Source organism: Zalophus californianus, chromosome 10, assembly GCF_009762305.2.
Source record: "Zalophus californianus isolate mZalCal1 chromosome 10, mZalCal1.pri.v2, whole genome shotgun sequence".
Taxonomy (NCBI): Eukaryota; Metazoa; Chordata; class Mammalia; order Carnivora; family Otariidae; genus Zalophus; species Zalophus californianus.
The window spans coordinates 71,138,339-71,150,698 of NC_045604.1; the positions used below are offsets into that span (position 1 = coordinate 71,138,339).

A 12,360-nucleotide genomic window follows, 5' to 3' on the forward strand; every position below is an offset into this window, starting at 1 on the left:
TGATTCATTTAAGGGTCTTGAGGGGTTATCCTGGATGATCCAGCAGGGCCCTAAATGTAATCACAAGTGTCCCTATAAGGGGAGATTTGAACGGCAGACACAAAGGCCAGTGATTCGGGAAAGGCAAGTTGGAAGGATGTGGCCAAGGAAAGCTGGAGGCCACCAGAAGCTGAAGAGGCAAGGATTCTTCCCAGAAGGAGCCAGACTTGCTTCGGCCCCAGAAGCTTCATTGCGCACCGTGGCCTCCCGAGTCTACGTAAGAGAACACATTTGGGCTGTTCTGCGGTGACACCATGTTTGTGGTAGATATTTGTCACGGGAGACTCATACATACGGTCACCACTACCAACCCTAATAACGGTTACCCCCGGGAGGGACAGGGTCAAGGAACAAGGACTTTTATTCTTGCCTTTACCTTTTGTGTTGTTGACAAGCCCCCCAAAATCATATATCACTTTCATAACCAAGAAAAAAAGGAGAGAGGATGCAAGCGGAGCACTTGGCCCCGGGGAAGGAGCAGCCAGGGCTGGGACTTCAGCGGTTGTCATAGTTACCGGGGCGTCCCTTTTATGCCTTTACACGTGTGCCTCCCCTGCAAAGCTGCCCGGAGAGCCTGGAGCCAGGAGGCGGCTGGGCTGCTCTGTGCTCCTCCGGCCAGAGGTCTTGCCCACCCGGGCCTCGCTGCAGAGCAGCGGCACCCACCCCTGCCCCGGGCGGGCTCTCCGGCAGGCACATTTTGCATCCTGAGACCACCAGGAGCACTCGGGTGTGAGTGTCTGAGCTGCCGTGGGAAGGAAAGCCTGAGGGCAGATCTTGTGGGCACATCTGCAAGAAAACAACCCACTGCCCCAGCCCTCACACAATAGTCCCTTCCCCACGGAGGCAGGGGTGGACGGCCACCCCTTACCACCTGCCCAGAAGGGCCTCAGTGCAGCAAAGGTGAGTGCGTGGCAGGTGGGGTGTGTCCTGGCAGGAGAAGGATACTCGGTGTGGCCCCTGTGCACCTGGGCGTGGGGGGGAGGGGGCGAGCACACCTCTGACATCAGCTGTTTCCTGGGGTGACTCTTCTCTCTCCTGGGTGGAGGTCCAATTCCAAGCTGCGGCGGTTCCTCTCTGCGGTCTCTATAGCAACATTCACGTGGATTTCATAGAACATAAGGTGTTGGAGCTGGAAGGGACCTCAGAGATCAGCTCCTCCCACCCCCTCGTTTCAGGGAGAGGGGAGCGGGTCTAGAGACACCACACTCCCGGGGTCCCCCAGCACACCCAGGATCCAGTGTGGGGCCTCTGCCTGCTGGCACATTCCTGGCCAGGGTCCTTCCCCTGAGATCACAGACAGCTGAATTCCCTAGGACTGATGTATGAGAGGTACTCTGGGGTCACAAGGCTTGGGAGCTTCACCCCCCCCTTACTAACAGACCCCTGAAGTCCAGCCTAGCCCCATCCTGCTCGGTCACAGACCTCTCCATTCAGTGCTTCGTGGAGGCAGGCTGGGTGCTGTCCTCAGGAGGCCTAGAGGCTGGGGCTGAGGCCAGGCAGCCCCCGAAGGAACCAATGGAGAGCAAATGTCAGTGTCCACGTGAGTGGAGCAAGAATCGGGGGTGGGATCCAAAACTAATGATGTAATGTATGGTGATTAACATAACAATAAAAATTATTTAAAAAAAAAGAATCGGGGGTGGGAGGTGCCAGGGAAGGCTACCTGCCTGTTGGGGGGGGGGGGGCGCTCCAAGCAGAGCCCGGAAGGTCAAGAAGACTCTCACCCCTGCCTGAGCCCACCTGGCTTGAACACCATGGCCCTATAGGTGAGTAGGATGTGGGGGTAAAGCTGGCCCGCTTGGAAAGTGGGGCTCCAGAGAGAGACAGCCTCAGGCCATAGATCCTAAAGGGTTGTTGTGTCTGGGACTCATGGCACACGTCACTCTAGGACCAAGGGGCCAGGCCCCCAGAAGGGCAAGTCAGAAGGCAGCGTACAGAACCTGGGGTTGCCAGGCCTGTGAAAGTACCTGGAATGGGGGCCACCAGAGGGGGCTGGGGTGAGGATCCAGAGTGACACAGGAAGAGATGTGGGATTGCTCCAGCTCTTTGCCGAGATATGGGTACATGTAGATTTCTGCCTGTCCAGCGGAGCCAGACCTAAGCCAGGAGGGTTGAGGGCCGTGGGCACCCCTCCCTCCCGCTGCACTCTAGCTCAGCCTGACAATCCAGGCATCTCAGGGCCAGCCCACAGCCACCCTCCTGACCTTTCCCACCAAACTGGCCCTTTTCCTCCCCCTTGCAGGCAGCCTGGTCTAGTTATCTATTGCTGTGTAAACAAAAAATGCCCCCAGTGCTCCTGAATCTGCAGTTTGGGCTGGGCTCAGTGCGGACAGCTATTTGTACTCTGCATGGAACTCACCAGGACCAGAGCACCAATAGCCAGGATGACTTCCTGGGTGGCAAGTGGGTTCCTCTCCACCTGGGATTCCTCACAAGGCTATTTGGGTTTTCTCACAGTATGGCAGCCCGGTTCCAAGAATGAGTGTTCCAGGAGACAGGAAGTAGGGGTTGCCCGTCTGTAGGGTCTGGGTCCAGAAGTGCACACAGGGCCCCTTCTGCCATATGTATTGGTCAGAGCAATCACAGAGCTGGAGGTCGGGGACAGAGGCCTTCCTGCCCGATTGGGAGAGGCAGCAAAGAACTTGCTGTTCATAATGGACCTCAACACTCCACTGTCTCTGCCCCAGGGGCTCTCTCTTTGCCTCACCCCCAGGCCTACAGATTCTGTATTTCTGGGAGGTCTCTGTCCCTATTCCCTCCCCCCTGGTTACTGCCACCCCTTCAACTCACATTCCTGTCTACAGGCTGCACCATGCTCCCACCTCCTACACCCCCTGTAGCAGTATCCTCTGCTGCTCTGCTCAGGAACCATGCATGGCTGCCTACTTCTCACTGAACAACTTCCAAGCTCCTAGGCTAAACATTCAAATTCACTTTAGAATGTAGCCCCCTCCTGTCTTACCACCTGGATTTCCTCCAAGCAACCGGATCACACTTTGGCCTCTTCTGCTCAAAATGCCCACCTACAGGCACTCTGAGCTTGTACGTATTCATTCCCTCTATCTAGCAAGTCTCTCTGTCTCCTCTCCTGTTGGACTCCTGTTCAACCTTCAGAGTCTGGAGCAAATGCCCCTCCCCCACAAAGCCCGGCTCTCGCTATTTGATTATTATTAGCCTTGCCTCACTGCACGTTGCGACATAGTCTGCCTTATCCTTGTTAGCAATGATGTGTCCTCCTGAAGTGGGGCCCATTCCTAACTCATATTTCTTTCACCGACTTAGTAAGTTTATTGAGGCCCGCAGCCAGCTGCCAGGGATATGGCAGTGACCAAGACAAGCTGCTTCCTGTACCCAGAGAACTTACATTCCCGAGAGTGAGACAGATGGCAAACAGAGGAACCAAGGGACATAATGATCAAAGATTAGGAGGACAGCTGGAAGGCAAGAGGCAAGAAGAATGCATGATCTGGGGACCTAGAACTCTCTCCTTTTGAAAGAAATCAGAGACCTGGGTTTTTACACATATTCTCCTAATTTTAAAGGTTTCAAGGTCAAGTATTTCTCCTCTGCTGCTTTCAGCTTTCCTCCCCTCCTGGCTCCCCACTCTCTCTTCCTGGTTCCCCCATTAGCACTAGCCCCCACCCTGGACTCAGCTTACCTAGAGCCCCCAACCCTAGGGGACACAAACTCCTTTCTGGTTTCCCTCAGGCAACAGCTGACAGGAGGAAATAGGGAGCCCTTTGCTTGGGACCCTGGGGCCAGTGGGCATGGGCTGAGAGCCTGGGCCAGCCACCCTGAAATTGGCCTCGTGGAGCATAGGACACCTGGAGTCCCCAGGGCCCCAGCAGTGGGAGCTCAACATCCCCACCCCAAGCCCCTCAATCCACACTTCTGGGCATTGCGCCGGAAGAAGCAGGGGTCCCGAGGAGCGAGACAAGAAAGGAGGCCAAGGGGCCCTCAGAGGGCTTCCTCAGGTTTGTCCCCCAGCTCTGATAGGGCCTTGAGGGACGGGTCTCCCCGAGGACTCCTGGACCAGCACTGCCATGGGACAGTTTATGTTCTCTGGAGTCAGAGTTCCCAGGTACAAATCCTGGCTCTGTCACTTTCTAGCCTGGTGACCTTGGACAGCTCTTGTCCCCTCTCTGGGCCTCAGTTTTCCTACCTGATCACTGGGGATCCTAGCACTACCCACCTCACAGGATAGTTTCGAGGATGCTTATGACTGCCACACAAGGACACTCAATACAAGGCAGCTTCCCACAGCCTCTCCCATGCAGGGCCCTGCCAGAGCCTCTTGGGGCATCCCTGTGTTTTCCCAGACCGCTGAGCCCTAGAGGCAGCTTCTGTCCGTTATCATTATTTGGGCTCTGGGAACTGGGAGCAGGGAGGGCTCTGGCCTCCGAAGGCGCTAGGGTCTATGTGACAGCTATCACATCCTGGGGGACGGCCAGGCCATGCCTCCACTGCCACAGGAGTAAGGAGCAGAGGCTGATCCCAGAAGCACTGCGTTTCTTTCTACACTCGCTGCCCCCAAGCCCCAGCTGAGGGGCCTCTTGGCTCACCACTCCCGGGGTCCCATGATCATCTCAGCCTTATGCTCAAACCCCAGAGAATCCTGGGGGGAGACAGACAGTCCAGGGGGAGGTGTCAGGCTCTGGAGACTGGTCTGCCGGGGACTAGCATGGGGTTGGGACAGTCAGCACTGGGCCTCCTTGGGGCCAGAACCTGGCACCAGAAGGCCAAGGGGCTAGCCACCTCCTTCTCCCGGACCCCTGAGGGCAGAGCCCCAGGGGAGGGGCCACTCAGAGGGCTTGCTGCAGCTGTAACTCGGATTTCCCTTTACCCAAGGATCCTGGAGCTTCAGCCCAGCGGGCAGAAGCTGCGGGGGAGAGGGACCTGCCGCTCTCAAGTGCTAGCTTGTCCTGCCGCTGGTAACCAGCTGTCAGCTGAGCCCTGAGTGCCCCGAGCGCCCGGGTTTGTTTGCCTGCCCTAAGGGGAGGGGGGCACAGCAGGCCAGGTGGCATCTCTGGCTGAGAAGGGACAGAAACCCAGGGTGTCCAACCCATGCAGTCCCACTGCCTCAGCGCCCCCTTCTCGGGGCACTCTCCACCCCCCCCTCCCCCCCACCCCGGTCCCAGGCCCGGAGGCCATCTCGCGAGGGTCACTGGGCAAGGGGCAGTGCAGCAGGGAGGGGTGTTGTACAGCGAGCGGGGAAGCGACAGGCCCACCACCCCACGGAGGTGGCCACGGAGCGGGGTCGCGGGGCCTGGGGCAGGGCAGGAGTTCCCCGCACCCGGCAGAGCGCGCCCAGCTCGCGCACCTAGGGCAGTGCCCGGGCCTCGTGACCCCGCCCCCGGGCGGCCGGCTCATTTGCATGCCCACGCCCCAGCGCGGCCATTGGTTGCGGCGGCGGGAGGCCGGGCCTGAGTGGCTGCCGGCTGTGGGGCGCGGGGGCGGGGCGGCGGGGAGCGGGGCGCCGGGGATGCGGCCGCCGCCGCTACAGCGGGACGGGGTCGGGTCCGCGTCGCGCTCCGCGAGCGCGGGGAGCAGGGCGGCCCGGGGCGCGGCGGCTGCAGCGGGAGCTCCCTGAGCGCCCGCCCGCCATGTCCAGAAAGAAGACCCCCAAGAGCAAGGGGGCCAGCGCGCCCGCTGCCTCCGTGCTGCCCGCCGCCAACGGGTCCCGGCCGGCGCGCCCTGGGATTGCGCGCCCTGGCCCCCAGGTGCGGCCCAACGGGCCCCCGCAGCTGGGCAGGCCCTCGCTTGGCAGCGGCGACTTCTACGATGTCACCTTCAAGGTGAGCCGGCCCCCCACCCCATGCAAGCGCAGCAGGTGGCGCTCGGCCCGAGCCGAGCGGGGAGGGGTCCGGGAGTGGACGGAGGGCCCGGCGGACCCTGGGCGGGAAGCCAGCCCGAGCGGCACCCTGAGGCTGGCACGGCGGGCACCGCGCATCGCATACACACACAGCTGTCAGACCCGGATTTCAGATACCCAACAGCTGGCAAGGCTTGCCCCCTAACGCCCCAGCTGGCAGGGCCGGACAAGGGGTCCCGAACCTGGCAGGTGCTCCGTCCCCGCTCCCTAATGGTCCCGCGCCCACCCGGGCCCCAGTCTCACCATTTCCCATATGCTGCCTTCCCTCACCCCCAGGGTCTGTGGGTCTCCTCTTTTTGGGGGGGAAGGGGGAGACTAAGAAGAGGTTTACCAGTTGGGTGGGGAACACTGGGGCCTCCTTCAGGCCTAGGCAGAAGCCTGTGGATTGTGGAGGGGTTGTTCCAACTGTGGGTTTTGGAGCCTTTGACAGCAGGCTGGGGGAGGGGTGCACGAGGGGGAGGCCTGATTGCCTCCTACCGGTCCCCAGACCTGACCTAGGCCTTCTCAGGCCAAGATTTGACCTCATGTGGCAAATTCCTCCGGAATCTTACTGGGATTAGAAGAAGCCCCCTGGCACAGAGACTCCCACAGGCCCCCCGGAAGGTCTCCAGCCACCAACCTCCAGAGTCCACTCCCCACCAAGCCCCAAGTTCTCCCCTTTCAGATCAGGCATGGTGTCCAGGGTCTGGGGGTGGGGTTAGGTAGGGCCCTGGATGGAGGCAGCTGCCTCCACTCCCCATTAAGTGAGATGGGCCACTGTTCAGGAGAAAGGGGACCGGACCTTCTGGAGGTGGAAGCTGGAGGTCCAGCCGGCAGGGACTGTAGTTATCCTGTCTTGCCCAGGTCCTGCTGAACCTGCAGGCCTGGGACAGTTCGTCCACTCCTGACCAGGCCAGCTCAGGGAAGACCAGACACCCCTCTGGGTGGGCCTGCACCTCGGTCCCCTCTGTCCCTAACACCTCGGACCCTCCTGTTCGCCCCAGGTCATGCTGGTGGGGGACTCGGGCGTGGGGAAGACCTGCCTGCTCGTGCGCTTCAAGGATGGGGCCTTCCTGGCAGGGACCTTCATCTCCACTGTGGGCATCGACTTCCGGGTGAGAGGGGAGGCTGATGTCCTCAGCACTAAGCTGACCCAGCCATGCCCTGGGCCCCCCGCACCAGCTCACGGAGTTCTCACAACACCCCTGGGCAGCTGGCTCCCCATTAGCCCTGGACACCTCCTTTCTGGACCACCTGGCACTCAGGGTCAGGGTGGTCGAGGGGGTATGCCTTAAAGACCAAAATGCCCAACTCCTGACACCCTAAGGATCCTGGAGATAGGTGATGGCTGCATGTGACTGAAGCAGGGGTAGCACTCCTATGCCTGGGGCTGTATTCTGTGCCTCAGGGTGGGTGGGCCGGGTGCCCCAGGGGGTGGCCATCAGAGGGAACTCAAGGCCCATGTTCCCTTGGGAGGCTAACATCACTGCCCCATGGTACACAGGTGCCAGGCAGCCTGCCGAAGACCTAAGAGAGAAGTGGCTGTGGCATACACCCCCTCTGGGAGCTGGGGGGGTGTCCCTGCCCTTGGGTGAGGGAGCTCACAGTAAATGCTCCCACCTGGCTGTTCCCCCCTGCCAGAGCCCCCTCCCACATTGCCCCCAACAGGAGGGCTGTGTCCCTGGGGTTTTGGGGCGGGGGGAGTGCACCTGATTTGGGGGCTCCCCACACCCCCCTGGCACCCTAATAGCCTGTGGGGTTAGCAGGGAATGATGAGGGCCACAGCAGCCACGCCCCCACCTCTACCCACCAGTCTAAATTCTGAGTGCCTTGCCAAGGCGCTGGTGTGTTCTAGACAAATCCCAAATTTGCATTTTTCTCACCCTTTAATTAGACCCAGTTGGCGGGAGGCTGGGAGGGAGGCCCATTCTGGGAACGGGAAAGGGGGCTCCCTCCAGGCTAGGGAGCCATTATTTACCCTGCTTGGGGGTCCAGGTCCCCTCAAGTCTTCTGAGATGAAGTAAGTGTTCAGGTGCCAGAAAAGGACAGTTTAGACCCTGGACGGGTCGTCCTTTGCCTGTTTTGGCCCCACCTTCCCTTCTCACCTCCCTCTTGGCTCTGGGGCAGGTGGCAAGGGAGGTGAGGCCGCTCGGTTCACACCCCTGTTCAAGGGTGCCAGTGAAGGCGGGGTGTCCTCTCCAGCCTCCTCTCAGCCTGGCAGATGGCTGTACCATTGGTTCCTGGGAGACCCAGAAGCACCCTGACAGCAGGAGCTTGGGGAAGAGGGAGGCGGTGTGGTCCCAGCTGCCAGGGCCTGAGGCTACCAGGCCCCCAACCCCCACCCCAGCAGATGGGAGCCGTGGGGTTGGGCCCCTCCCTGCCACTAGTCCTGAGCGGGGAGGGCCTGCCAGGTGACCATTACCAGCAACAGTCAATGAGCACCCACTGTGTACCAGGCCGAATTCAGGGTCTGTGGTTACTGCACTGGGTCCGGTCCTCAGGGAGCTGTTGTCCCAGCAGGAAGAAGGGAGGCTTTTAAATTGGAGCAAGCATTTCGCTCTCACTCTGGGCCAGATACAGTTCTCAGTGCTTTGCACGTAGTAGCTCATAAAGCCATTGAAGCAGCCATGTGATGGGCACCCTGGTTATCTCCCTTTGTGGATGGGGAAACTGAGGCACAGAATGTTAGTAATGGGCCTGGGGTTACACCACGATAACTTCACAGAAGTCACGCGGGTGGCTCTGGGCAAAAGGAGCATCATGTGTAGAGCTGTGAGGAGCTGATGGCCCGTCAGAGGGGCTGGGGCAGGGCCTCCATGGTCTGCGAGGGTACAGGGAGAGATGTGCATGGTGAACCTGAGTTGGCAAGGAGGTGCAGGGAAGCTGACTAGGGTTAGGCGCCAGGGGGAGGCAGGGCGGCAGGTCTGGGCTGGAGAGGCGCTGGGGCAGGGCAGGGAGGAGGAGGGAGGGCTGGAGCAACAGGACTCGGTGACTGACTGGGCCGGGTGGTGGCAAAGGGCCTTTGAGGGCAGTGGGGCTGTGTGCCAGGCCTCTCAGGTGGGCAGAGAAAGAGCACACATGGCCCAGAACTGGACACAGCTGCCCTTGGAGGGCAGCAACCTGCAAGTCCATGAGGATGGCCATCTGAGTGGGAGAGGGGCCTGGGCATCATCACCAGGTGGGGCTCACCAGGGGGAGGTGCAGGAGGCACGGGGGTGGGGAGAGCTGGGTGCATCCCAGGACTTGGGTTTGAGGTGAAAGGTTACCTGCAGGTACAGGGAGGCGAAGTGGTCAGACGAGGAGAACCAGGAGGTGGGCATCGGGGACAGAACCCAGCCAGCTGAGGGGCAGACAGGGTAAGAGTGAATTTGGGGGCGTGCCAGGGGCCGCACAAGCTCAGGCTCGGTCCTGGCCTGCATTGCAGGAGCCTCCCACTAGGGGGCAGCACTGTCCTAGCCGCTGGGCTCAGTGGAGCTGGCTGGTTGTCTTTCAGAACAAAGTTCTGGATGTGGATGGCATGAAGGTGAAGCTGCAGGTGAGAGGTGGGGGCGGGGGGGGGCGGGGGAGGTGAGGGGAAGGGACTGGCAGCCCTGACTCCCGGGCTGTACCTGTCGCTGCAGATCTGGGACACAGCTGGCCAGGAGCGGTTCCGCAGCGTCACCCACGCTTACTACCGCGACGCCCATGGTGAGCTTGTGGGCGCAGGACGCCAGCCCCAGGAAGCGGAGGCTGCGCTCTGTGGGTGCCCTGGGAGTGAGCATGGCAGGCAGCCTGGAGGCTGTGCTGCACGAGGGTGTGGGCGCCAGGAAGCTGTCCTCACTGGCTCTCTGCCCCCAGCGCTGCTGCTGCTCTATGATGTCACCAACAAGGCGTCCTTTGACAATATCCAGGTCAGTGGTTTCCTTCCTGGTGGTGGGACAGGCCATGGGGTGTTAGGGCCCCAGAGGTCGGAGGACCCCACGGAGGACAGCAGGGAAGGGCGGCCCCTCTGGTGGCTCAGGTTGCCTGTGAGCTGGATGGGGTCTGGGGACCTTCCAGCTCGGTCCAACACCTTGCATAAGGTACTCCACCTGGCACGGGGACCACTATTTCTGGGTCCCTCCAGTTAGCCAGAGCCACACAGGCCGTCTGTGCCGTGTGGTCTGGAGGGACAAGGGGTGCGCAGGAGTGCCAGCCTCTAGGCTGGTCTCAGCTTCTCCCCTACAGGCCTGGCTGACCGAGATCCAGGAGTATGCCCAGCATGACGTGGTGCTTATGCTGCTGGGGAACAAGGTGAGCGCCCCAGCCCCCCTTCTCTTCCCTGGCTCTACAGAGGGGCGAGGGAGCGGGCAAGCCCTGGGCCAGCTCTCACCAAGACCCCTGTGCCAGGTGGACTCTGCCCAGGAGCGTGCGGTCAAGCGGGAGGATGGGGAGAAGCTGGCCAAGGTGAGCCAGGGTAGGGTGGGTGGCCAGGGGTGTCCCTGGGGTTGTGGGACTCGGGCTATCCCCACCAGGCTGCCACCTGGCTGCCACCAGCTGTTTGCAGGAGTACGGGCTGCCCTTCATGGAGACCAGCGCCAAGACAGGCCTCAACGTGGACTTGGCCTTCACAGCCATTGCAAAGTAAGTCCTGGCAGTCACCAGGAAGACCCCCACCCCCAGACCTGGAGTCTGAATCTCCTTGCTGGGGTAAAAGCCGCTTTGTTCCATGGTCACCCCTGCCCCACAGGGAGTTGAAGCAGCGCTCCACGAAGGCCCCCAGTGAACCCCACTTCAGGCTGCACGACTATGTCAAGAGGGAGGGCCGAGGAGCCTCCTGCTGCACACCCTGAACCTGGGAGGGCCCTGCAAGGCCGGACAGAGGCTTTACAGGGACTCCCGGATTTAGTCACCCTGAAGTCAATCCCAGGGTGTCCAATCCTGGAACTCCCAGATGGAGCCTTGCCTTTCCCACAACCTCAGGCCCAACAGGCTTCAAGGAGCCAGTGGGTCTGCACCCCCCCTTCACCTGCTGCTGCCTGAGGGCCTTGACAGAAAAGCAAGGGTCTTCAGTACAGGAGGGAGCACCTCACAATGTACAGCCCATGGGGGGTGCTCTGCTGCCCCCTCCTGGACACGCCCAGCTTGGAAGCTGGGCCGCGGTACCGGCAGCACATGTACAGTGCCTGACCCCTTAAGAGAAAACCATGTCTTCACCTGCACACGCTGCCCAGGCAGGGAAAGGCAGGACTCCTGCCCGTGCCTGGGACCTAGGACTTCACCGCCAACCATACCATGCATTTGTGCCCCAAGGATCAGAGCCACCTGCTCCCAGCTCACACGCTAGGAGACTCTGGTTCCAGCATCAACAGGGTCTTCCTTTCATGCTACCTTGGAGGATGCCAAGGTTGTGGCTTTGTAAGAGACGAACAGCATGTGGGAAATCACAGAAATGTCAGGGAAACTGGAACTGCCAGCCCCACCGAGGCCCGTGCTTAGTGAGGTCAAGCCAGGGGGCTGGTAGTACACTCTACGTACTCAAATCTTGAAGTCCGTCTTTAGATTAAGAGCCTTTGTTTTCAGTCCTAGTGAATAAAGTTGTGTTTTCTGGACTGCCTCTCTTTTCTGTTCAAAGAAATCCCCCTTTGGACCCCTCGGCAAAGTATGGATCATCTTTTAACACTCAGAGGGTGGCACCCGCCCCCCGTGCTGTAACTAGGTTGCTTGGAACCCCAGTGGTGTCTAGGGAGCACGGGGGAGCCTAGGTGATTCATGTCCACTCCTCCCACAAGACACAATGGAATAAAAAACAGTGCTCCATGGCCCGCTAGTGAAGAATTAAGAGTTCCTGACCTACCCAAGGCACAGGCCAAAAACCCCCAGTATTTTTGGCCTTATAGGGAAATATGAATAAGGCAGTTCCAACAGTGGGGAAGTCACTGTACGAACATCCATCTTCCTCTGCAGTGTCCCAAGACTACCCGGGGATGAGCCAGTGCTCCCGTGGGGTCCTATGGGATGCAGTCACGCGTTAAAAGAAAGACACCTGCGTTCCAATCAACTCACCACTTTTGCTTTATTGCTCAGCGCTTCCCAGACAAACACGGGCTCCCGCCTTACCACCAGGCCTCCGGGCTGACGTCGACTCACGTTCACGGCCTCTGGCCGGGTCACCCACCGCCCTGGAAGGCAGACAGCACCACAATGTAGACAGAAGCCCACTCCCATTTCGGGCAATATGGTTTCGCACCCAGCCGCCCCCGTCACGGGGGCGCACCTTGAAGCCTCAGTCTTGCAAAATAATCAGACTGCATGAGCAGTTGTCATACGAGGTGTCAGAAATAAAAGCAACTCATCACAGGCTCGAAGCTGCCTAGGGGAGAGGAGGCCCGGCCCAGCCTTACCTGCCGGGAGATGGGAGGTCTGGAGGTTCGGACTTCTCCGACCGAACGGGGGGGTGGGGGTGGGGAGAGCGGAGCAAAAAACGTGAACAACACCGAGGCGGAAGAGGG

General features: G+C 60.3%; 1 protein-coding gene and 1 non-coding gene across 7 annotated transcripts; one reads left to right on the forward strand and one right to left on the reverse strand.

The window, feature by feature from the left end:
- Positions 1 to 5,521: 5,521 nt before the first annotated feature.
- RAB26 (RAB26, member RAS oncogene family) lies at positions 5,522 to 11,454 on the forward strand. Of its 6 annotated transcripts, none has more exons than XM_027611806.2 (9): positions 5,522 to 5,834; positions 6,895 to 7,005; positions 9,315 to 9,425; positions 9,511 to 9,577; positions 9,728 to 9,780; positions 10,097 to 10,162; positions 10,259 to 10,315; positions 10,384 to 10,492; positions 10,599 to 11,454. In XM_027611806.2, the coding sequence occupies exons 1-9, from the start codon at positions 5,643 to 5,645 to the stop codon at positions 10,604 to 10,606; spliced, it is 774 nt and encodes a 257-aa protein (XP_027467607.1). In that variant the 5' UTR covers positions 5,522 to 5,642; the 3' UTR covers positions 10,607 to 11,454. The 6 variants fall into 6 exon arrangements, with proteins under 6 accessions (XP_027467607.1, XP_027467605.1, XP_027467604.1 ...); XM_027611804.2 differs by having other exon boundaries at positions 10,406 to 10,492; XM_027611803.2 differs by having other exon boundaries at positions 10,416 to 10,492.
- A 675-nt stretch (positions 11,455 to 12,129) lies between these two features.
- LOC113933773 lies at positions 12,130 to 12,212 on the reverse strand. Its single transcript, XR_003523478.2, has one exon. It is a non-coding gene; the product is annotated as a small nucleolar RNA SNORD60 (small nucleolar RNA).
- Between the last annotated feature and the right edge of the window lie 148 nt (positions 12,213 to 12,360).